Here is a 24,114-nt window from a genome sequence, read left to right as displayed (position 1 = left end):
GCTCCTTCGACAGCACTCTTTGACTTTATTCGGCGCCGACAGCTCGCCTCGCAGTGGCTGTCAATCACATGGCCGACTGGGAAAAAGCAATAGCACGACTTTCGGGGGCTTTCGCTTTGAGCAGCTGCACTAAGGCTTGGATTGCTTTCCCCCCAGGCAACTCAGCATTAATGTACGAGTAGTCTTTCTTTCAGTGTATTGCAAATCAGTACAACATACAGTAAGTGTTTTGATGCTGTTGGTTGCTTTTTAGAAACACAACAAGAAGAACATAACAGTATTTTTAGAAACCCAACCACATTTGAAAGAGTCTCCTTTCCTTTAGTTTCATCTTATTTTCCTCACAATCTCTTTGTGACTCTTCTTTGATGTGATTACACATGACGGCTGATGGCCGTACAGTACAGTCAGCCAGACTCACAAATCAGTGCCCACGCTTACATCAATGTTTCAAGAAAACCAGGAGATTCAGAACAGAAAAAGAGAGCAAACTTGAAACCTACTAATACTGTCCAAGACTGTGTTGCACCATCTATTGAGAGCTGGACCATTAAAACTAAACGAATGTCTTAGCTAGTAAATGCTAAATCGGTTGCTAGGAAACATCTGTAATGCCTTCTAATCACAAATTACAGATTTAGGAGGCTGAGCGATATATTAAACTTAACTATGAGTCTTTTGTAAATGTAGATATTACTTTGTTTTATACATACATTGAGAAATGTGTTTCAGAATTAGTAATATATGCAGGTTAGAATGAGGGAGATTGGCTTAACGTTTTTTAATTTGAGGTATGTTGTGTCATTTTTGTGAAATATTTAGTAACAACTCATCTCTGTTTGTTTGCTGCAACCTGTTTTTAATTCACTTATGTACAATTCTAACCACTTAAATTATAAATAGGCTAAGTTTAAACTTACAAAGAGCTGGTGCCACTAGTTCCTGTCATTTAGTTAAGGAATACAACAACACAGGATGATAAGATGCCCTGAAATGTACTATAACAAAAAACGTAAATTTTAACACAAACATACTCTTTTCCACCCGATAACCAAATTAAATATAGACATTTGGTATAGCAGACAAGTAGGCTTGGTTAGCCACATATGGCATACTGTATTGTACATGTATTTTAATGCTACAAACTGTAAATAGCACTATGAAATGCATTGAGAATATTACAGCATATCTTGCTGGATAAAGCACTGAATAACACCATACGACACACAATCCAAACCATTCAACTGGGACACACCAGAACCTAAAATATATCCTTGCATACAGTCATCAAAAGCAATCCAGTCGGATGATGCAGAGATATCCTGAAATACAAAAAATGAAAAATGGGCCTGCTTAAAATGTGAAAATGTATATTTTGTGCTAAGAATCAAAGTGAGATATTAGCTGTGCCACAATGACATTCCTACCATTTTCATTATGTTTAATCAACACCAAATCAGCCGCAGAGGCGTTTATTTAAATCAGTGCTATGTGATGCAACTCATAGACCTTTGAAGTCGTAATAATTTAGTCACTACAGCAAATGGAGGTTTCTGATGGGTGAACATTCAGTATTGGCAAAACATAAAGGATCTCATCTTCACAAGCTGAGGAAATATTCCCTAACTTTAAATCTGAAGGTAGCGATGAGAGCTGCAACATCATGAAAAGCAGTAAGGTACAGATACAGGATGCTTCACAGCCCCAGAGCTTTCACTGCTACAGTGTCATACATTGCAGGATTTACTTCCAACTGGGGGAAAAAAGACCAAGATCTATGTTTCAGTTTCATGAAAAAAAAACAAAAACATGACAGTGGGTTCAGCTTCTAGAAGCCTGCAGGACAGGATTTATAAATAACAAAGAACTCCTGATCCTTTGATCAGAGGGAATAACTCTCTGATTCCTCTGTCAGAGAAACAGGAGCATTACTTTGGTTTAAGGGAGAATGGGGTCTAATCAGTGAGCCTGGCACTGTGTGGTTAATGTAACTACCTCAGCACATTAAGAAAGGTGGCATTTCCCATTTCCCCAGTTCTTATCTCAAGAAAATTTCTCCACTCAGTTGCCATATATACTCTAGATTCCTCTTAAAATTAGTTCAATAAAAATGTTCATGTCCTCTCCTTCCATTTGCCTCTTCTTCATACTCTTTTCTTCCAAGATGCCTCCGAAATATATATATATATATCTTTATGACTACTGTGCTCATATATAACAAGTATGAGTGGACAGACAAAGCGTTTGCTCAGTCTTTCATGCATCACCATCCTCACATGTTCAGTGTGGTTTTCTGTAAGGCACAAGTGGATTATTCCTTAGGGTGAAAAGCTGAATGTCAATCATGAAGAAACAAAAATGTCAACATTCATCTTTTTAGCAAGGGCAGACTTACCGGCGAATGCAAGGCATATAAATTCATACTGGAAGAAGTGTAAACTAAACGAAAAAGCCACATTCCTTTTGTATTAGCACAGGACTGCTGCCTCGTCAACAACATTGTTGAATATGGAGCGTTTTTAGCAGTGAGGTTCCTCTTTATCTGATGCAGATTTCAGGGCCTCTGGAAATTCAACAAGAGATGAGCACAGATACATCTATTGCTTTCTAAGTTTGATGGATTCTGTGTGTTTACAGGCTTGTTTGTGGGTATATGAGAAGAAGATGCCCTGTGTGTTGCTACCTAAATATGGGCTTTCATTTCCCTCCTGCTCGTGAGAAAGGTTTTAAACTCATGTCCCTGATACAATCGTTTGTTCCAGTCTGGAGCATGCCTCTGATCACCAGCACAGCTGTCGATCATGTTGGCACGGACGTAGTGAAAGGAAGTACGACCAGAGCCTGTGAGATGCCACACCACAGGTTTTTGTGCGAGTGTTAAAGACGCACGTGAAAGTACGGAGCATGATGATTGATCTGTGTTTAAATCACCCTAAAGGTTATCAATCAACGTTTGGAGCACAATCCCCTTAATGAATGTGCATGGGTACCTTATCACAGATGCTCCGTCACTAAATTAAAAAAAATGTGTTTGTAAGCTCTGTCCGCTACCAGATGTGTCACTCATTTTCATGCTGCTCCTCATTTTAGATTTTCGATGATGGCGATCTCCCGCCGGTCAGCGTAGTCCGGGCTAAGACCGTTCAGGTAGAGGCTGCCGTTCCTGGCCAGGGCGCCCGTGACGGGACTGAGGGAGAGAGTCAAGTTTGGGTAAGCCTCTCTGTCCTCACACAGGTTGACCGACAGCGTCCTCTTGCCAGGGGTCATTTCCTGGTTGATGGACGTGTTAATACCCAGCTCGGATGACAGCTTGCGCTTGATGGACGCGGCACGCTGGAACTTGTCATAGATGTCAACGCTGAGCCGCCGCCGGGTCTCTTTGAACTCTGCAGACACGTTTGCTGTCCACTCGGCTGCGTGAGCCCGAAACTCTCCAACCTGCAGTGAGAGACAGAAGATTGATGTGTTTGTCACTATAATATCCATACATGCTACATTCACACCTGCAGTTAGAGTGGTTGAGCTTCAGAAAATGTCTGTTTATTTAATATTGTCTAGGTAGCATGCAAAGAAGCATACTGGTGGAAGGAATTATTATAAACCAATCATTCAGAGGTTTATGAAACATATAAAATATGTAGTCTGGGTGCTAGAATACTGGTATGGCCCTTTTTAAATTGTTAATCCTTGAAGTCTTTAGAGGTGCTGGGTAACAGCACACAGAGATGAAAATACACACGACTGTCTTCTTCCATATTATTCTTTTATTCTACATTGACATCTAAAGGTTTCAACCACAATTATCTTTATACATTCAGGTGTGTTCATACCCTCACATCTAACCATTTGCGGTTGAAACTTTTTCATGTAGAATAAAGGACTTGGAAATGAGGCAGCAGTGACGGTATTCGTTCGTCTTTCTGTGCCTTTTTTTAAATGGTTAATTAATGACCTATCACACATGCACAAAAGCCCCATGTCTATTTTTGAATGTGTTCATTGGTGTCAGACAGAATACTTTAATAGAACTGACCACCTGAACAGCTCACCAATAATTAATGGAGTTCATTCTTGTGAACATAAGTGCCACATCCATTAATCTGTTCGGACTACTGTTACAGCTCTTCCCTCGAGCATTATTTAACATGTCTAGGCTGCAGTGCCTCTACAGCCTTCATCTATTATTTGCAGTAAATGTTCATCTATGACAGAACGTAACTGTAATGTTTTTGGAAAAGATGTGATGAGATATAGATTTAGCATCTGATTCAGAGTATGATTCTTTGAAGCAATTGTTATGCTTATTCACTTTCTTGCTGAGAGTTAGATGAGAAGATCAATACCACTCTCATATCTGTCTATCACAAATGAAGCTACACTAGCAGCTGGTTAGCTTAGCTAAGCAAAAAGACTGGAAACAGAAAAAGAGCTAGCCTGGCTGCATCTGCGCCTACCAGCACCTCTAAAGCTCGCTAATCAACTCATTACAGCTGGTTTGTTTAATCTTAAAAAAATCCCAACCAGCAGTGACTTCAGGAAGTGACTGCTCCCACACCACAACCTGTCATTGTTACATTTATAAAATGTGTTAATTAGTGACCTTTGGAGGTGGCAGATTTTTCTACCTTCTAATCTTCTAATCTAACTCTCAGCAAGAAGGCAAATAAGCTTATTTCCCAAAATGTCAATCTATAACTTAATGCAGATTCTGCTCTCGAGTAACTACCATGTAGTCTCAATGTTCAGGTAGTACAAGTACTTGTGTTGTCGCGGATAAGAAGTGATTTTAGAAGTAGGTTTGTGTTGGGATTTCCACTTTGTTCTCCACAGTTGTTGGCAGCTACTGCTGTTGAGAGATGTTGTACAGATATGACAAGGTGTAGACATGTTCACACCCTACCCACCCATCACTTCACTGTTGAGGTTCATTCTAAATTTGACAGCAAGATCCTCCAGCAATAAAAAAGAAATGCCCCTTGTGTGTGAGCAGTGTGTGTGCCCTAATGGCCCAGGTTTTTCTGGAGACTGTACTGTGCATGGTAGACCAAGTCTGTTTATGATCCTCGAGAGTCAACTTAGGGGAGAGGAGTGGACACATCATTGATCTCACCTTCATAATGCATTAGGCCTCTCGCTCCTGGCTGTTCAATTATTTATTAGGTTCTGAGGTGTGCTTGTTTAAAGCGGACTCCTAGCGCTTACGTTAAAATTTATGTGGTGTGTCTGTATGTGTGCGCACGGAAGACACACACACTAGAGCACAAACACACGAGTACGTGCTTTCTCATCCTTCTTCTCACTTTCCACCCCCCCCCCCCCCCAAAGCCCCCAACCTCCCACGGAAACCTTCTCCCTCAGTAATGCATTTCTCTGTAGAACTCACAGCCTCCACTGCTGCACTTCTAATTATGCCTGTGCAAGGATTCCCACAGTAGACAGCCTTATAGTCCCCCACCACCTTTTTTATGTTGTATTGAATTAAGAAATAAGATGTGCATGTGGCAGGTTTATGCAGGAGATTGCATGTGTACATGGATGTGTGGTTCTCTTCCTCCTTTTTACATATAAATAATGAACCTGCCAGAACAGCAAGACATCTTATTACTCAGGAGCAGCCACTGGAAGCCCGACAAATATTTAATCCAACTCTTGTATGAGACAGTATTTTCTCCACAGGGTGCAGCCAGGATGGAGATTCATCACTTCAGGTTCATGGCTTGAAAAGTGAACTGGAAAACACTATGAGGTATGACTCTGTTACGATGAGGGGAGATGGATCTGATCACACCTGTGAAGTTACTGCAACTATCTTCTACTTACAGTTTCATATTTGTGGCTAGTTAGGCAGGTGAAGAGGTGGGTAGGGTTCAACAGAAAGCGATTATTAGTGATGTTTTATGTGAAAGAAAAACGTGTTGGCCCTGCAGCTAAAGTTGAGAACACATTTTGATAAACATGCATAATGCAAACTGTTTGGCAGGCTGCAGTGCTACTTTATAAAGGCCTTAGTATACTACAACAAAGTGCTTGTTTGATCATCTAAGAGCTTCTAAAGTCACCTTGTTGTAACATCTCTCTCCAGTTGTCTTCTTTCATTCTTCACAACTACTTCCACCACTTCCATTCGAGCAGAGACTGTCTGAATAGTGGGTGCCGTTATCCCAATTTGTCTGATTCATCACATCAAGACTAGGCTGGATTACAAAAGTGCAATGGCCCCCAAGGCCCGAAACCCACGGGGTCCCCAAAAACCCCAGGCTCATGGCTCACTTGGGTTTGGATGATTGGATTAATTGTAAATGTGTTAGGGTATTTGCACAGCTAAAGTAAAATGTCGACTGAGCATTATTAATCTGCATTATTACATAATGTTGTCATTGTATTTCATTTCAAGCATACTGAACCCTTAATTCTTGAGTGTAACAATTCAAAAAAATGCTAATCGGCTACTGTTTTAGGACAGAGTTTTCATCTTTCATCTTTAGCATTATTGCAGTTGGAACAGTGCAACCCACAAGCTTGGTTCATCAATATGTGAGACGTTATGAATACTTTAAAAGTCTCTGTCTTTGTGGGCAAGTTTAAGGTTTATCTAGACAGCTGGATCAATAAAAAAAAGGAATTAAAAGTGTGAAAATGGGCTCCAGACACTGAGCATAAAGCTCCTAGCAGTCTTGTCTCCCAACATCCTCTCCACCTTTCTGTGAAAAACAACAGTTTTTCTTCCTTTACTGTCACCTCTAGTGAGACATAACTCGTAGCACATCAGCACGCACCTCCTCTTTAGTTTTCTTGGAGATGACCCGGAACCAGTCTCCAATCATACTGAGCACAGCGGCAAAGTATGCCAGGCCCACCAGGATCCAGAACCACACCACAGGCTTGTAGTAGTCCAGATACTCGAGACTCTCTGACCCGCCTGCAGAAGCAAAGACACAACAATTTGGTTTTACAAGTCTGTTATATTATCCTGGGTTACATGTGTTACTTACCAAACTGTATCATTCTGAGAGGAAGAACAAACACAACACAACAGACATGAAAACTTCTCAGCAAGAATGCGAATGAGCGTATTTTCCAAATTGTCAAACTATTCCTTTACAGTAAATGTGAGGGGTGGGTGACATGTTTCAGCTTATCTGGCATGGGATGGTTCTGATAAATGTGTATGAATGAGGAAACAAGGCACAAAAGGAGAATTTATGTCTGTAATTTATAGTATTCATTTATAGTATTATTACCTGAGATCATTGTGATTGATTAATAACATGTAAATTTCAATGTGCTAACTTATGAGTTTTTTGGCAGTAATGAGAATAGATTTCTGGTAGCAATAAACATATTGCATCAGGAAATGTATTATAACGTGAAGCACAGAAAGTAATAGCAGGCCAATGGGAGTCTGACTGTATTGCACATCTGTTGAGTTGAGACTGGCTGAGAACTAACTCAACTATAAATACACTGATTCTAAACGGGGCGGCAGACATAAAAATGAAAGGCTGCCTACAAATCAGACAGAAAATCAAGTGACCTTTTTCACCAGCGACAAAGTCTCCGAAGCCGATCGTGGTGAGGGTGATGACGACAAAGTAGATGGACTCCAGCGTGCTCCAGCCCTCGATGTGCTTGAAGATGACGGCTGGCAGGGCCACGAAGATGAGGCACCCGAACAGGATGAAGAGCAGCGTGGAGAAGACGCGAATCTTCGTCTGGCTGACTTTCCACTTCTGCGGGGAGATGGAAGAATTACTGATACAAAGAATAGATGCACACATAAACTTTTTAATGAAACTAGAGGGAATGAGAGGGGGAATGCTTGAAAGAAATTAAACGCTCAGAGCAGAGGAGCTGAGCACAGAGGCTATGAATGCAAATAAGCCTGAATTTGAATAGGGATGATGCTTTTGTGTTACCATGCAATGTGATAAGTGGTGTAATATTGTTTGTTAATTGGTGAAGTGAACATTTGTCAGTTTAGTTCACAGGTATCTGTGATTCCTTGTAGCACAAGACCTTTCCTCCTTGAAAACAAGGTGCCTATTTCCCACTCCCTCATTTCCCAAAGGCTTTTAGTTTTTTTTTTTGTTGCTCACTTCACATTGTGACGAGTCACTTCCTTTTGACCTCCTTCCAGTAATACGTTTGCTGTTTTCTAACATCTCAAACGACAGGCTGCCAAAGCTCATGTGACATAACTTTCACTGTCAGATGGCATGCCCACCCGAGCTGGGGAGAGGTGGCAAGTGCCTTGACGTGCTGTAATATGGATGGACTTATTAAATATTTCACAAGTCATAGTAGCAGACAAAATAAAGGATTCATTGCAGCTATCAACTGTAACTATGAGAATTTAATTTAATTCAATTTAGCCCTGCTAAATGCCTTTTGCATAACGGTTGCAGTGCATTAGAGTAGATTCTGCATGCTGCTGTTTTCTCTGCTGCCTTTCCACTTGAGGTGATTGCTTTCAGCTGGTTCCCTGTGCATCGTGACATTTTTTCCCTCCAGTTATGTAAGCCCAAAGCACAGTGCCTCTGAGGAGAAGCATGAAGAGCAGGCGGACGTCAGATCACGGAGTCTGTGACGGCCTCGCTGCACTGAACAAAGTACAGTACAGTAGAATACAGTTTAAAGAGACCTGCAGTGAGCTTTTACAGGACCAAATAAGGGACTAGTGAAGCTGAGGCGGTTTCTCAGCCAGCATCTTCATTGCACGGCAGCTACCTCAGCAGCTGCTACAGTTCATCCATTTCCATTGTTCGAGCCAGCTGTCAACCTCTCCAGGGAAGCCACAGAGCCAGCAATGAATCAAAATCATAATTAACCTGTTGCTACCAGGTATCTGGAGACTGTTTTAGTGGACTTTTATCACAGCATTACAGAAGGTTTTTCAGCACCGACATGACTGTGCGCATAAAAATGAACTCCGGAAGAAAAATGTTATGATTTAGGGATTCTCTACCATTGCGACTGTGAAGCGTATCTCTACTCTGAGTGTATCTAGAATGAGGTGTCTCTTTGCAAAACACTGTTTCCTAGAAATTATGTTCATGTTGTAGTTATTTGCAACAGCAAATAGGGAAAATACCAAAACACCCCCTAGGTTATGTTTTATCAACATAATTAGGAAACAATGTTAATTAATATGGAAAGTTGCACAATGTTGATACTGAATCTATGGTGTCATTAAAATGTTCACTGACAAAGTATTTTACTTTCCTGAGTTTTCCTGAATACAGTAGGTTAGTCATTGGGGACGTAAAGACAGCTGAAACATAGTGCCTCCTCTTGAACTACTGTCAACAGAAGTCCTGCCTTACTGGAAAAGCACCCGTGTGCATCCAAGATTGTGACACTTGTCGTCTGTACCAACAACAGCACGGGCCATCAGTCTGAACTGTTTCAAGTCGCTGAGGGTCCACTATGGGAAAAAACTCTCCTGTTTCCATGACATCAGCTGGTTCTTGTGACTCTTCTGCCAACATACAGCACACTAATCTGATATTTTCATCTTCTTTGAACATCATGCTTTGTCTTCCCTTGCTCCATACTACATCAATGAACTCATTGCACGCCCTCGGGCACTGGAACATCCTCTCCATTGATTTAAGGATGTGTATTTCTTGTAGGAAAAACACATCTTTTCCTTGCTTGTACTTATCTTTACTCACCAATATTAATTATTAATGGATTTATTTAATATATGTTACTTTTATTTTTGTGAACCACTTTGTATTGCATCCATCTGTACGATTAATTTAACTTTGTATGTTGTTATTACGATTCATTATTATCCTTCCAGTCATCAATTAGCTGGTGTGGGTCTGGGACTAACAGATGTTAGTTTTTACTTTGAGAAGGAATAATTAACTTTGCTCTATCTAATCTGTTTTAGGTGTGGAAACTTCTTGACAGTCACTGGTTTATGCACTGAGCAGCTGTTTGATTGTTTTGTTTTTTTCATGGCGAACCTTTGAGTTTCCAGGAGAACCTTAATGACTAACCATCAACCAGACTGTCCAGCAGAGCCCATTTATATTCTCTATGTCCAACATGAGTAATGGCGCCTTCTCACTGCTCTGGCAGAACTGTGACGCGTGTTTCCGTGTGCATGTGTATACTGTACGTGCTCGTATACCGACAGAAGTCAGTGTGTGACTTGCAATGTGGTAAATAAGCCTACCGTCATTATTTCAGAGTGATGTATCGATCTGTTTATTCCACTGCCATAAACAAAGAAACACGATGGCAACAGTCTAGTGAGTTCAGCACAAAAGGCAACAAAACACCAAACTTTTTTTTTTGTTGCTCTAAAACAACTGCAGTTTAGTGATTTGGGCTTTCAATAATGAAACTGTTGGCATTTTAGATTGTTTTCCAGGAGTCTGTTGACATGGCAACCCAAAAACTTCTTCCACACAGTCACGTACTGACAGCTGAAGTCTGAGGAAGAAAACAGATCCTGCACTTTTTAATGAGAATCTTCAGCTGTAGTGTTTAGGAGTGTATATGTGGCAGCTTTAACCTTGACACTTAGATATTGCAGTTCTTTACAGGAACAGCTCCGGCAATGTACTTTTACAGCTGCCTGGAAAATTAAGTCGTCAAAGAATGGCTCATTGCACACAGGTAAACATACAGGGAGGTGCAAATGATTCAGAGACAAAAACAAGCTCATGTAAACAGAGGAGCTCACCACAATCATCTTCTCTACTTTGGCAATGCCCTTCCCAAAAATGGTCCCCAACTGGTCTCCGACGCCAGCCAACAAGAATCCAAACAGGGGAATCCCCAGCAGAGCGTAGATGATGCAGAAGATCCGCCCACCCTCAGTGTGAGGAGAGATGTTCCCGAATCCTGACAGAAAGGAGACACAGATAGTTCATCAGGCAGCATTTCATTCAAAATGTCACCGTAAATTAGCTGCAACAGAGTAAGTTAAGAACAGGACATTTTAAACTCCTGTATTTTAAAGGTTACAGTGTTTCTAATTTGTACGCCTTATTTAAAAAGGGGAATGCTCTGTGTTTTAACAGAAAGTGTAGTGCTTGCTTTATTTCGGGACGTCTAGCTTTACTTTGTCTTTTTGTTCTGCACTTTTCCCTCTGAAGGTTCTTCACTCTATTTACCTTCTATGTTTTTGCAATATGTGACTTAAAGTTACTTAAAACAAGTGTAAATTGAATGAACTTTTTTTAATTTACTTTTATGCATAAAGCTCTGCTCATCAGAAGTGAAGATTGTTGAAGCACGTGAGTGACAGTTTGCAATGCTGGTGAAACCATGTCGATTAGCATGGAGCATTTTGTCACTCTGCTCATGTTGTTGCACAGACACAGAGAGCATTTACACGAGAGATCGCATGTGGGTTTATGCAAGGCTATTTTTTTGTTGCATTATTTTTTAGAAGGAATGTGTTTTGGCTGTATGTTTATACTACTATTAATATAACTGTTAAACTGATAGTCGGTCAAAATTCTTGTTGTTGGTTAAACGGTTAATTATTAACATCCCTAAGATGGATTGATGTAAAGTATAAACACAATGTGGCTGCAAAGACGGACTAGTTGGCGGATGAGTTTCTGTGTTCGGTATGAAGACATTAAAGTCCCCGACAACCTCTGTAGTCTCACTTAGCCACTGGGGTTTTTACTGATGTTTTATGTTGTAGAACAAAACGTGAAAATCTCTTGAGCTTGTTTTAACCACAGACCTTATTTCAGGCATCTAACCTAAAACCCACTGACTTTAAGTCGAGGGAACCGGAAGTGTAAAAACTAATTTCCGTGTTTTAGGACTCCTGCAGCGCTCTGTATCAGTTGAAACTAAACTGAAAACTTTTGACAAAGCTTGACTGTGCTATAGCATCACCGCATACAGACGCAGTAGAATAGCTTTGAGCACTCAGAAATCTCTCCAGTGAGAGGTGGAAGTCGTGTAAAAGCACTGACTCGGGTTTATAATTTACAAGCAACTCTGATGTGAATGAAAAATGAAAAAGAAATGAACACCCGAAAACGAAAAGACATACAGTCTGCTGTACATAGGCCCTCGTACGCACGCACACACCCGGAACACACACAAATGTGAGTCCATCGCTGGTTCACTGCCTTTCATCTCATCCTCATGTGCAGCTATAAAAGCAGATGGGGCTTACAGCACTGTGTATCCTTGTTAACAAAAACCTTCCAGACCTGTGCCTTATATAAACCTGACTACACACATGACTTTCATTATTTAACGTTTCATAAGGAGCCTGCATAATGAACCACATCCACTTTTCTCTATTAATGCAGTTATTTGTCTCCGGATAGGAGCTGCAGGGTGACTTCTAATGACTTCCCAGTCTCACATTGAACACTAAATGTGATTGTCAATCAAGTCTAATTTATTTCATGATTATTTCAACGGGAGACAGGATGCCGGATTAGCTTTTAACACCTCTGGGTGCCCCTGCAGAACAAACAAGAAACAGCAGCTCTTTAATTTGAAGCTGCACTCACTTCTGTTTTTTCTTCTTTTTTTTTCACACTAAATTAAACAGATTCATTCTTGTTTATGTTCTCAGCTCACCTTTGAATGCTATCACCATATCAGACAGGAGAAGCAAGGTACGCTTAGGAAGCTCAAAGAGTTAGTGTCATTCAGAGACAATTGACTGTCCTCATATTCAAATAGGATAAAATGTTAAAAATAAAGACAAATTTGGATTTATATGTAATATGTATTAAAACTATGGATTTCAGGATTCAGATGATATATATTTGACACATTTGACTTTTTCAACTTCAGAACACATTCTGCTCTGCTTAGACTCTTTTCTCGTATAGCACTTAAATTAAAGGTTAAATACCAATAAGTGATTCAATTAGTTCCACACTTGACTCAATGCCGGCATGAATAATACATTAACCTTCAGATTTCCAATTTATAATGAGCTAAAGCCTCGAAATGGACAAACCCATTTGTCAGTATGGGCCCCAAATCTTTCATGACACTACTGACTGGGTTATGTAATGATCACATGCAATAACGTGTCGCCGTCTGTACCATCTCGAATGCAATTGCAGTGGACGATAAAACCTTAATGACTTCCTTCTTAACTCATTAAGTGATGCAAGGAGAGAAAGCGGCAGCACGACATTTAACTGTGGGCACTTTATTAGCTCCTGTTAAAGACACACAGTGTTTGTTTTTGATCAAATAGACATCACAATGAAACCCTGTCGTGGGTTTTAGGTGGTATTAAAGTAAGCTGATTGGGGAAACTATAATTAGACACACTAGGATGGATTTCACATTCAGATTTAAGAGCAAAGAGTAAAGAAAAGGACATTTTTTTCAGTCCAGAATGGGCAAGTGTGTAAAAAAGAATAATAATGGTTTCTTTTTCTTGATGATCTGTTTTGATCTTTACACTTTGGGAAATGTGAATTTCATTTGGAATGTAACAGTAGGAGAGACTAAACTAAGGAATCCCACAGGGGAAGACATACTGTGAGATCAATCATTACTGCACCTCTTTTACTCCCAGGAGAGGCAAGATAGGAAGTAGGAGAGGAAACAGATATAAGAGTTATTTCAGTTCATTTCCTGGATAAAGTACATAGATGAAAATGAGTGGGGGGGGGGGGGGGGGGCAAAGCAAAGCCAGACGAATATAAGAAAGATGAGAGAGGGAACAAGCTGCATCTCTGGTGCGCCTGCTGAATTGTTGGTCACTGACAAAGAATTCACACAATGGCTTTAGGAATAGCTTCTTTAAAATATGATTTCTTTGCATAGCAGCAATGGCCTCAGCACATTTTGTACCAATCAGGCAAAATTATGGCGCTTGCCAACAGGCAGCACAGCAATTATGTGCTGTTTACACTAACAAGCATTGAAGGTGATGCACACAAAACACCACCTGGGACTGACGTTTCTGCAGCAAGTCTATTTTTTTCTGTGCACCTTCAATTAGATGTTTAAGTTTTCAAAAAGGGAAAAAAAAAAGCAAACACAACAAATCTATGTGCTCAAAACTAAATTAAAGCCATAGAGCTCAGCTTTTTCTCTGCTTCGGCAATCGAGCTACAGCGGCTCATTTCATGAGAAAACACCACTCGAGTCAAACATCAGTAAATCTGCCTTTTGTCAAGAGCAAGCTTGTGTTCAGTCACAGAAAGTCAACATACTCAATCTGAAGTGAGCAAAGTGAAAAACCCACAGTGCAGCCTTTACTCTCTGCCTACACGTTATTAACTTCAATCTGATACAAAAAGCACACACATTTTCCAACCAGAGGGCAAAATCAAGTTCTTGCAACCGACTGGGGAATGAGTTTTGAGACGTGAAGTGGAGCCCAAAAGCCCACCAAACAGACAAGCTGATGTGTTAAGGTCCGCTTGGACGAGCCTGATAAGACTAGTAGTGTGCTGTTGCCGTTGGCAATCAGCTTTTGGAACTTTGCTACGAGCACAAGGCTGGTGCAGTGCAGCAAAAATCTGGAAAAGGGGCTGGAGCAGGGTCAAGATTGACATTAATCTGACAAAGAAGCACACTCATTTTCCAACCAGGTAGCAAAATCAATTCATTTCAACTCGAGGTATTACATTTTCTGATGGGCGAATGAGCTGACAGGATGCGACAGTAAAGATGTGAAATGGAGCCCAACAGCCCACTGAACAGAAGCACCGATCTGTCAGGGTCTGCTTGGAAGAGCCTGAGCTGTCAGACTAGCTCTGTGTGTGTGTGTTTGTGTGTGTGTGTGTGTGTGTGTGTGTGTTTCTGACTTAAATTACCTTGGGGGACACATTTCTGACTAAAGACCAGTTAATTGAGGACGGCTTGGACAAAAGCCATGATGGTAAAAAGCAGATCTTTGGGTCAGTGGCTAGGGTTAGGGTTAGTCAAGTAGTGGTTATGGTTAGGGGTAAGTCTCCAGGAAATGAATGTAAGTCTATGTAATGTCCCCAGAGTGACCTAAGTAAACGTGTGTGTGTGTGTGTGTGTGTGAGCTGTTTTCCTGATTAGTAAGCTCTTACAGCTGGAGGTGACGGAGAGAGAGGGAGAGCGATGGTGTCAGAAAAATGATGGAAAAGGGAGGCGTGTTGGAGGCTGTATGAATGTGCTACAGCCTGAGCTCCTGGATTACATAGTGCAGTAACTAAAAGCAAATGAGCACAGGCCCCCATATTCTTCAAATGTAGTGTTAGATCCCTTTAAGCCCTTTGGGCTACAGTTCTTGTCCAGGTTACCAGTTTTAGAAGAAAAAAAAGTGCAAAGGCAAGTCCAACGTAGCAGATTTTTGCTATTTTGTTGACCAGTTACGTCCGAGCGCAATCCTGGTGCAATGAAGCACAATCTGGAAAAAGGAGCTGATGCAGGTTTTGGGTTAGCAAGTGTAATTTTGCTATGCCAGTGCAATTTCATGCCAAAATGGTCATCAAAATTGCATTGTGCCTCTGCCGCCTTTGTGCATGAAGAAAATGAGAAATGGGCCGTGCTGCTAGAACACTTTCCAACATTCAACCAAAAATGTTTCTACATTTTGAAAAGTAAATGTCTTTACATATTGTATGCATTTTCAAAGCATTGCATGCAACTGGTGTAAAGTATTGTCAGTGAGGAGTGCGTTGTGAAAGAGGCAGAAACTACTCTGTCCTTACCGATAGTGGTGATAACAGTCCCAGCAAAGAAAAAGGAGGAACTGATGTCCCAGAGGCTCGTCTGATTGGATGCATTTCCTGAAGGGTTCACACCTGCTCGGACTGCTGAAACCACTTGCTGGAGTGGAAAGTAAAAAAAAAGAGAGAAAAAAGTTAGCACATAATGCACCCAGTGGGAGTGTGGTATGATGCGGGCTGAGGAACATAAGAAAATAGATGACGGCCAAGATAAACATCCAACCAAAACCAGTTAAGAGCTGTGAGAAACAATGAGATCTTCATGAAATGCATAAGAAATGTTTACATTTTAAATCACTGTACTATTGACAAAAGAGCAACGCCTGTCCTGGTTACACCCCTATGGGCTAAAATTAGGCATACCTTTTATTCAAACATTTATTTATACATTTTTTTACACATTCTCAAAATGTTTCTATTTGTTTCATTTCCATTCATTGCTGAACTTCATTTCACAAGCTCAAAGTCTTAAAGATCCTAGTCCATAAATAATAAGAAGCAGGTAGTTATTGAGCATAGTCACTTTAGCCACAGCTACTATTTGGCAACACACACTGTTGTCATCTATACAGTGTAATATGCATTAAGTTACACAGTGCTTTCTAACATTGAAATGAATGTTATAACCCAGCATTTTTGCATTAAATAGGTTCAGAAACTGCATACCCAGCCCTCAGGCTGCAGCGTCTGGATCGAACATTTCGACACAGTGAGTCTTGCTGACTGCCTACCATGTCAGCAAAATGCATGCTGGGTAAACACTAAACAAGGCGTGTGGTGCCTTTTTTTTAAGCCTGATTAAATTTACATACCAAGTGATGCTGAATGTGGGTTTACCGGTGGCTGACGTTAGCAGGCCAGCTAAGAAGACACAGCATGTGAATAAGACAACTTTGGAGTTACCGGGAGACACATTTGTCATTACTGAGCGTGGCTTTCTCCTTTTTTTTGGTGTGTGGAGTGCTACTGGTATTAGTAATTGTAATGAATTTACACTTTGACTACTCATTACTGGAAAAAATTATGACATTTCTGTAACATCTGACTACGTTATGTTACAGGCTAAATGACACACTCATTTATCCCCTAACAGACGAGAGCTAATTCAGCCAAAATACTTCACTTCATCATCATCATTTAACTGCTTTGTTGAGAGCATCGGGAGACATTTATATGTGAGTTTGCTGGTGGAATTCAAGACAGAACTGACTGAAAACATGAGCGAGAAGCAGAAGAGTTATGCTTTTTACACACAGAAAAAACAAACCACCTCATCTTTAGGTTTGTGACAATGTGACACTCCAGAGTTAGCAGGAAACCAGGCAGAGCGCTTATCTTTGAGGCAGTACGAAAACCAGGGATATGTATTTGTCCTCTTGTTGAAGGTACATTGGCTATAATAACCTTTAAGCATTTTGTTGATCTTCCAAATTATAATACAAAAGAAGAAAATTTTGAATATCTGCAAAAGGGGAGTGCGATTGTGGCTATGATGTTAAACCCGCTGGGTCAGTATTGTGCAGATTCGTCTTGCCCAGGTGATTTTAAGTGTGTGTATGTGGGAGGGCACTAGGTGTGACACGAGTCCCGGCTGAGTGTGACAAGCCCTTCAGACGCCAGCCGGCTGCTCAGGAAACAGAACAGCAACATGTTTTCCCACTCAGGGCTGTACTCTCATGGCAGGAGACAAAAGGGGAGTGAAGCCACCAGCTGGAGGGAAAACACACCACTGCACGACTTCTCACACCCACAATCACCTAAACATAGACGTGAGGAGGAGTGAAGCTCAGACGGAAGATGTGCATCCACACTGCAGATGTAGTGGGTCTGTACCATTGACTGTACATGAATATAAATATTACAGTCTATTGTTTAGCATCTAAGCTTTAGTCCCACACAGCAATTGTCCAATCATAGCATAGCAACCGTAACTAGGCATGGCACTAGACACAAGCTTTGGATTTCTCCATGTTAAAATAGTGTGCATGGGGCTCTAATGCTAAAACCTGCTGCTCCTGGATGCTACTAGTTTAGGCTAACGTTAGCAGCTCTGTCCTGCTCTTTGTTGGATTTGGGAACGTTTACAGTCCATTAACCCAAGCGAGCGTTACATTAGCCACGAACACTGGTTAGTCCTCACCCTAAAAGCCTTTTCTCCTGTAATGTTAAAAGTGAAAACACTGTGTTTTTTGGGACATGCAGCTTTACCCTCAGTCTTTTAGTATTATATCATGTATGTAGCCATGAAGCACATTTAACACCCCTTTAACTGGGATTCTTGTTTTAAATCGAGTTAGCTGGAATTAAAAAACATGCCAGAGACGGTGTTTTCAACCAAGTCATGGGACTAACGTTAGAATAATTAGTTTGCTAGCTGCAGCTGATAAAATCTGTCAGCAACAGCTGTCTTGTCATTGTTTCAAACTTTACTAAGAATTTTGAATAGTAAGAGTGTAAACTGCATATGTGCTGTGCTGAAACGGAAAGCTTGACGTGCGTACAAACAGCAACGTACGAGGCTCAGCAAATGGTCAATTCCTTAGACGAACACTGACTCAGCTCACTGCAGTGGTTTCTTAAGATACAGAATCATTACTGAGACAAATGAAAGAGAAAAGTTTTGAGACCTCAGGGGAACATCAGGCACTGCTACAGAGCTGATGCTAATGAATTGCCAAAGAATACTTTACTAGACTAAAGCTTTTATTCCCCTGTGTATATGTGGGATTTTATTTCCCAATCGAGAGCAATAAAAATGACATAATTCTTGTGTGGTGCACCTTAATAAATGTAAGACTTGTACTAGGGGGGGAGTAGCTCTTTTTGCTGATCTCCATTAGATGTATTTCATATCAATAAACCTTCAGGAACAGAGCAGTAATGCTACAATAACGATGTACAGCATGTAACACTGCCCGCAGTCATCCTGAACTACCACTGTCAGCTTTTTCAGAGTCCGCACGCACACACACAGTTTAGGGTCACTGCAATGTCAGGGTGTTGTCTGCTGCGATTCGTCATCCTTAGTGAAAGTGAGAGAGTTGAGTGTGATAAGGCAGTAAAGATCGAGCTGAAATGGATGAATAATGGATCGGAAACTGAGGGAACAAGGCACTAATGTAACAACTCACGAGTTAACATGACACGCTGGGTCAGAAGGTGGAGAGATATGGGCTGATGGCAGTTGTTGTAATGTAGCTTACAAGGAACTGTTTGTTGCTCATCCACAGAAGCTGACAACACAAAGGCACAAACAACAGCTCAAAGGGTTTGTTCACTCAAATCATAAAGAACCACATTTTCTAAATTTGTACCTTACAGCTTGCCAGCATTAAGTGCCAGTGCAGGAAATAGTGTTCCCTTTATGTAGCGATGTGGAAAGTAAAGTTAGAATTTAAAAAATGTTGGCATTGGACGTAAAAAGAATGTCATCATTGAACATAATCCAGGGTTTTACACTATTGTCCAGTATCTACGTCCTTGTGCGGTGATAGGTTTGAACTACCTCTAGTGGTATCTACCCATGCAGAGAGTTTTATTTGCCCAGGTTGTGATATATCCTCTTCGCCAATACAATGTAGTTGAAAGCAATTTTTGTTTATAGTGCTTAAAGAATGCTTAAAGAATCAAAAGACCTCACTGTCAATAGTTTTTGAGTGGTATTTCCAATGAAATCTAGCCAAAGAAAACCAAAACTATTACTATAAATACCAATAAAGGGAAGTGAGAAAATATTAAGGACTATGTGTAGCCTAAAGCAGGAACTATGCTTCTACAGACATACACGTAAATGGCTTTGCAGAGGCTCAGAGAGGAGCCGACATTTTGAAATCAAACTTGTGTGGCAAAGACTTAGCAGCAGCCACTATCCTTTGAGTAAACGTCTCCCCAGAATGAGACAACCAAAAGACAAACCTGATTTGATTACACACGTGCAGAGGACACGCATGTATTCAGAGGCACAATAAACATAATGTACAAAGATGAACACATCAATAGTTCAGTGTTTCTGTTCCACCTCTAATCATTTCCAAATACAACAAAGGAAACGGCTCAAAGATACAATTCTGAAACCCTACATCCACTGTGCCTCCAAAAACATCATTTAGCAAATCACACAATCAGGCGTGGCTTGGCTCAGTCAGCCCCTTTGTTTCCCAGCCAAAGCAGCCATATTAATTCACTGCTTTGGCACTCAGTTTTATGCATACTAACTATGGCCATGGGAAATGATAAGACAGGATAATGTGACGACCACACTGAAGGCTGTTTGGCTCCGCCAGGAGAGATTGAATCGTCTGAGCTTTTTGACATCCTTCACTTTTTTAATTACTCCCTTTGAGAGCACATCTCTCCTCAATCCTCTGCTGACTGTCTTTTGATCAGTGGGAGCCTGCAGAGGTGGATGTGTGTGTATACATAATTAAGTAAAAGTGAGAGGGGGACACCTGTATTGAAGCTGTTTATCAATAAATCATCAGAAAAGAAATAGATGCTCGGAAGGCTCCTGAACTCACAGGGCTTATGACGGTTGTCTAGTGAAAGCACAAAGATAGCAAGATTTCGGTTTGGTATATAAAGTAGAAACTATATTTAGTTTAACAAGTTACAATTTACAAGGGTGAAAAACAGACATTCTGATTCGGGAATAAGAAGTGATTCAGAGGAAAGGACAGAGACAGAGGGAGTCATACTTTGCCTGAAAACAAACATTCAATTGGCTGAAAAGACATTTTTGAGGGCCGAGGACAGTTGACTTTTGCCATTTCTGCGACAGAAGCCTGAGAGGGAGTTTGAATATTACAGTAAGGGTCATACTGTACATGAGACATGGTTGTTGGCAAAGGTAAGCAGCATCCTCAGGCATCCTCAGGCTAATACTTTGGCGTAGTACACATTTCGCCGTGCTAGCAGCTCTGTGAGTCTCCACTTCAGCACAGCCACGCTGTGAGCTATCACTATATTATAAAGTGTTGTCCAGGGCTCCACATTGAGCAAGTCCACTCCCGACCAAAGATCATTATCTAACAGTCAATCTGATAGATAATGATCTCAGGACAGAAAGCATCATCACCATCTTTGAACATTAACTCAGCATCTTAAAGCCAAATAACGGCTATCTGTTACCAGCCCCTCTTAATTGAAAACAGTCTCATTTACAAACAGTCGATGGGCACTGATCATCATTCAATAATAAATCCTTTGTTGGCTTGGTTCAGTTTCAGTGTGGTCAGAGTCTGTAAAGGTCACTGAATGCCAACACAGTGGACAACTATTCCTGAAGTATTGTGATAAAAGAGTTTTCAATTCGACATTAGCTAGAAAACATGACAGAAAATCAAATTCATAAATATTTAACCAACTAAATGTTGCACTTACATACGTACTTGCTCAAACTACTATATTTCTAATATTAAACACAGAAGATGCAAAAATTGATAGATCATTTTGAAATAATAACCTGATGCTTATTGCACGCCTCAGGAAATATTCAATTTAACCTACAATATTTACATTTTATTTATCTGGATGATGGTGAATATACAGGCACCACGTCTGAACTGCACTACACAGTATCTCGCTTTACCTGGAAAATGTTCTCATAATTACCAGAAGGAATATGGCTTTTTCACCATGAGACTTTATGAATCAATCAATCAAGTTTATTTGTTTCGTTTATTTGTTTATTTATTAGAAACTACGCTGATGGCTGATGCTCTGCCATAATGAATAAGGCAACATCTTGAGCGCTAATGTGATCTAAGTGGCTTTACTGGAGAGATAACTCCTAATCCCAAGCAATATATGCTTCATATGCTTCACAGCATCGTCGTGTGTTTTTAGTCATAAAAGGAAGTGTTATGATAACGACATCTTTCCCACCTTGTTAACTTTGAATCCTCGTTTATAAAAGATATAATCTAACTATATGCAAAATTGCAAACGATCATTTTTATATTTGCTGGTTCATTCGTCAAATAGTTTTCAGCAGCTTTTGCAGTTTGTGTGCACGCATATTTCTATATATTAGAGAGCCAGTCAAAAAACATTTTGACCATATAAATTATTGTTTATGATAAGAGCTAAATAAAATATGCATTTTTGTATGTATTGATTGTTACTTACGCAGTGAGCTTTTTGAGACATTTTGGCAATAGGAGGCACTTTTGGTGGGCAGAATCAGGGAAATGGTTCAGCAAGGGGCCAAAATTAGCAGCGGTAGACAAATCTGCGTCCCCCGAGATTTAAAGACCTTTCAGCTCTGGAACATTAGGGAAGAAATCATCATCCACATGTCCGATATGCCAGCTAGATTCCCCAGGAGGAAATGCTTTTCATCAAAGCTGACAAGTTTGGTTGATGGTGAGATCCACTAATCCATAAAGGAAGAAGACTTTTATTAGAAGACTGCTCACTCACTACTGATATTTATAGTCCCTTTTTATGTGATTGTGATTTTTGTAATTGACAATGTAATGAATAATTGATTTAATTTAAATGAATAATCAATTTTTATACCAACAATGCACAGAGTCAGGGGTCCCTAAACCAGAGTCTTCACATGATGTGAGTGTCACAATGAGTCAAACTGTCGTCATTTCGTTTTTTCATTTTACTTGATTCCAATCCTTAAAAGTTATTTGCCTATCCAATCTGATACATATTCAGTGTATGTATTTATCTATTTTTCTTCAATACAACTGCATTGTTCATACTAGTAAAGCAATATAAATATGTTCTACATCTGAGTATATCACTCTAAGAAAATAAAACCTGCACTTCATGTTTACTTTGATGTTTTCCTATGATATATCATGTACTTCATTACAGTTTTTTGTATAATACTTGTGGAGGGAAATGTAAGTGTAGATCTGCTGTGTGGCAGCAAGCTTTGAGAAAAAGTCCTCAACATTAAACGTCAAAATACGTCGCATTACAACACACACAAGTCTTCTGATCTGATCCCCGTTATATGATGTGACAACGCTCTGGTTAAGATTTGGTTAGGTTTAGGAACAGATCATGGTTCATCATCATGGCAACAACACTAAACACGTGGTTAAGGTTAGGGAGCGTTTGCGGTCATGCTCAAACTGTTGGTTGGGAACAGGAAACGAACAGCGCTTTCTCGTGTTGAAGTCCAAAGCGTAATGACTCGTAATCATGTAGGATGTAAGATGCAGGCAGGTAAGGGAAATACTGAAATGTGTAGATATAACTCAGCCTCCGGGGCCACAGAATAAATATGTATGAACAAACCAGTTGCTCAACCCTCAGGTCGAAGCTCTGGCAGTACTCACAGTCATTGTGTCCACAACTAGCCACAATCCTCAAGGCCCAGTGTTAAACAAGGTAAAGCTGCCAAATACCAGTGTTACCCTCAGTATGTACTGTTCTCCTCTATGTAGAATACAGTATTCAGACACCATTCATAGAAAATCTGTGCACACAGTGTGGATTATAGGGATGCATCCTGTCAGTCATCACCAGATCCTGCAGAGGAGAAACGGTTTGAATTATTAATATGGTGTTGATGCTTCCTACCTTGACCAAATCCTCCAGCTCAGACGAGTTTACACATGCGTGCATGGCCAAGAAGTCCAGTTTTTCTGCAAGAATGGCCAGCTTCTGGGAACTCTCATGCGGCTGCTCCAGCGCTCTGAACACCGTCGCCCCGATGATGAGGTAAAGCACCACCAAGAAGAAGATGGCTGACACAGTTTTCCACCTCATGACAGTAGTCCGGGTGTCGCACTCGTCGTCGTCGCTGTCTGGAGTGTTCAGTACCACCGGTTTGGCCGAGAACGACAGGCGAGGTTTGGAGTTGTGGGCGGCAGACTTCGGATCAAGAAGGTCAGGTGCGGCCACTGCGGGGACGGAAGTGATTAATGTGGATCAATTTCTTTCCATTAGAAGAGACTCGCCATGGGCATACTCATGTTAGTCTTACTCATTTGTCACATCACTCTGTTTTCAGTAGACAATCCATTAGTACTCAAATCCTATAGACATAAGGGTTACATCATGTGGTTCCTATAATATAAGACTAGAGCTGCAACAAATGTTTATTTTCATTGTTGATTATTTTGGTGGTTGATTATTTGGCCTATAAAATATCAGAAAACAGTGAAAAATAACATTCAAAATCCAACCAACAGTCCAAAACTTGATATAAACCAAAGAAAAGCAGCAAATCCTCACATTGGAGAAGCTGGAACCACTGAATGTTTGACATTTCTTAATTGATTAATCCACTAATAGTTTTAGCTCTTTATAGAAGAATAAATTCTGAGGCAGTAACCACCTGAAGAAAAACCTTCACTTCACTTTAATCTTTGTTATTAATGGCTATTATCATCACTCCTGTCAGTAAGTCGTGGATATTAAACTCATACAAAGTTCCAGGACACATCCACACCCGAACATTATTGCAAAATATATT

The 24,114-nt window shown here is 40.5% G+C and overlaps 1 protein-coding gene across 2 annotated transcripts; it reads right to left on the bottom strand.

Annotated features, from left to right (window-relative positions):
* Positions 1-3,081: 3,081 nt before the first annotated feature.
* Positions 3,082-23,543, bottom strand: kcnk2b (potassium channel, subfamily K, member 2b). 2 transcript variants are annotated; one of them, XM_070925993.1, is made up of 6 exons: positions 23,217-23,543; positions 15,654-15,771; positions 10,700-10,860; positions 7,520-7,730; positions 6,777-6,919; positions 3,082-3,438 (listed from the first exon to the last, which is right to left on the bottom strand). In XM_070925993.1, exons 1-6 carry the CDS (start codon positions 23,403-23,405, stop codon positions 3,082-3,084), a joined length of 1,179 nt encoding a protein of 392 aa, XP_070782094.1. In that variant the 5' UTR covers positions 23,406-23,543. The 2 variants fall into 2 exon arrangements, with proteins under 2 accessions (XP_070782094.1, XP_070782095.1); XM_070925994.1 differs by having other exon boundaries at positions 7,544-7,730; positions 23,217-23,534.
* Positions 23,544-24,114: the final 571 nt, after the last annotated feature.

This window comes from Enoplosus armatus, chromosome 19 (genome assembly GCF_043641665.1).
Source record: "Enoplosus armatus isolate fEnoArm2 chromosome 19, fEnoArm2.hap1, whole genome shotgun sequence".
In the NCBI taxonomy this organism is placed as follows: Eukaryota; Metazoa; Chordata; class Actinopteri; order Centrarchiformes; family Enoplosidae; genus Enoplosus; species Enoplosus armatus.
Note: the sequence above shows the minus strand (reverse complement) of the source record. Positions and strands in the feature narration are given on the sequence as shown.

Coding starts and splice junctions, on each gene's coding strand:
- kcnk2b (XM_070925993.1), bottom strand. CDS start 23,405: ATGAGGTGGAAAACTGTGTCAGCCATCTTCTTCTTGGTGGTGCTTTAC. Junction 7,731..10,699: donor AAGTAGAGAAGATGATTGTG/GTGAGCTCCTCT, acceptor ATCTCCCCGCAG/AAGTGGAAAGTCAGCCAGAC. Junction 3,439..6,776: donor CCAAGAAAACTAAAGAGGAG/GTGCGTGCTGAT, acceptor CTCTCACTGCAG/GTTGGAGAGTTTCGGGCTCA.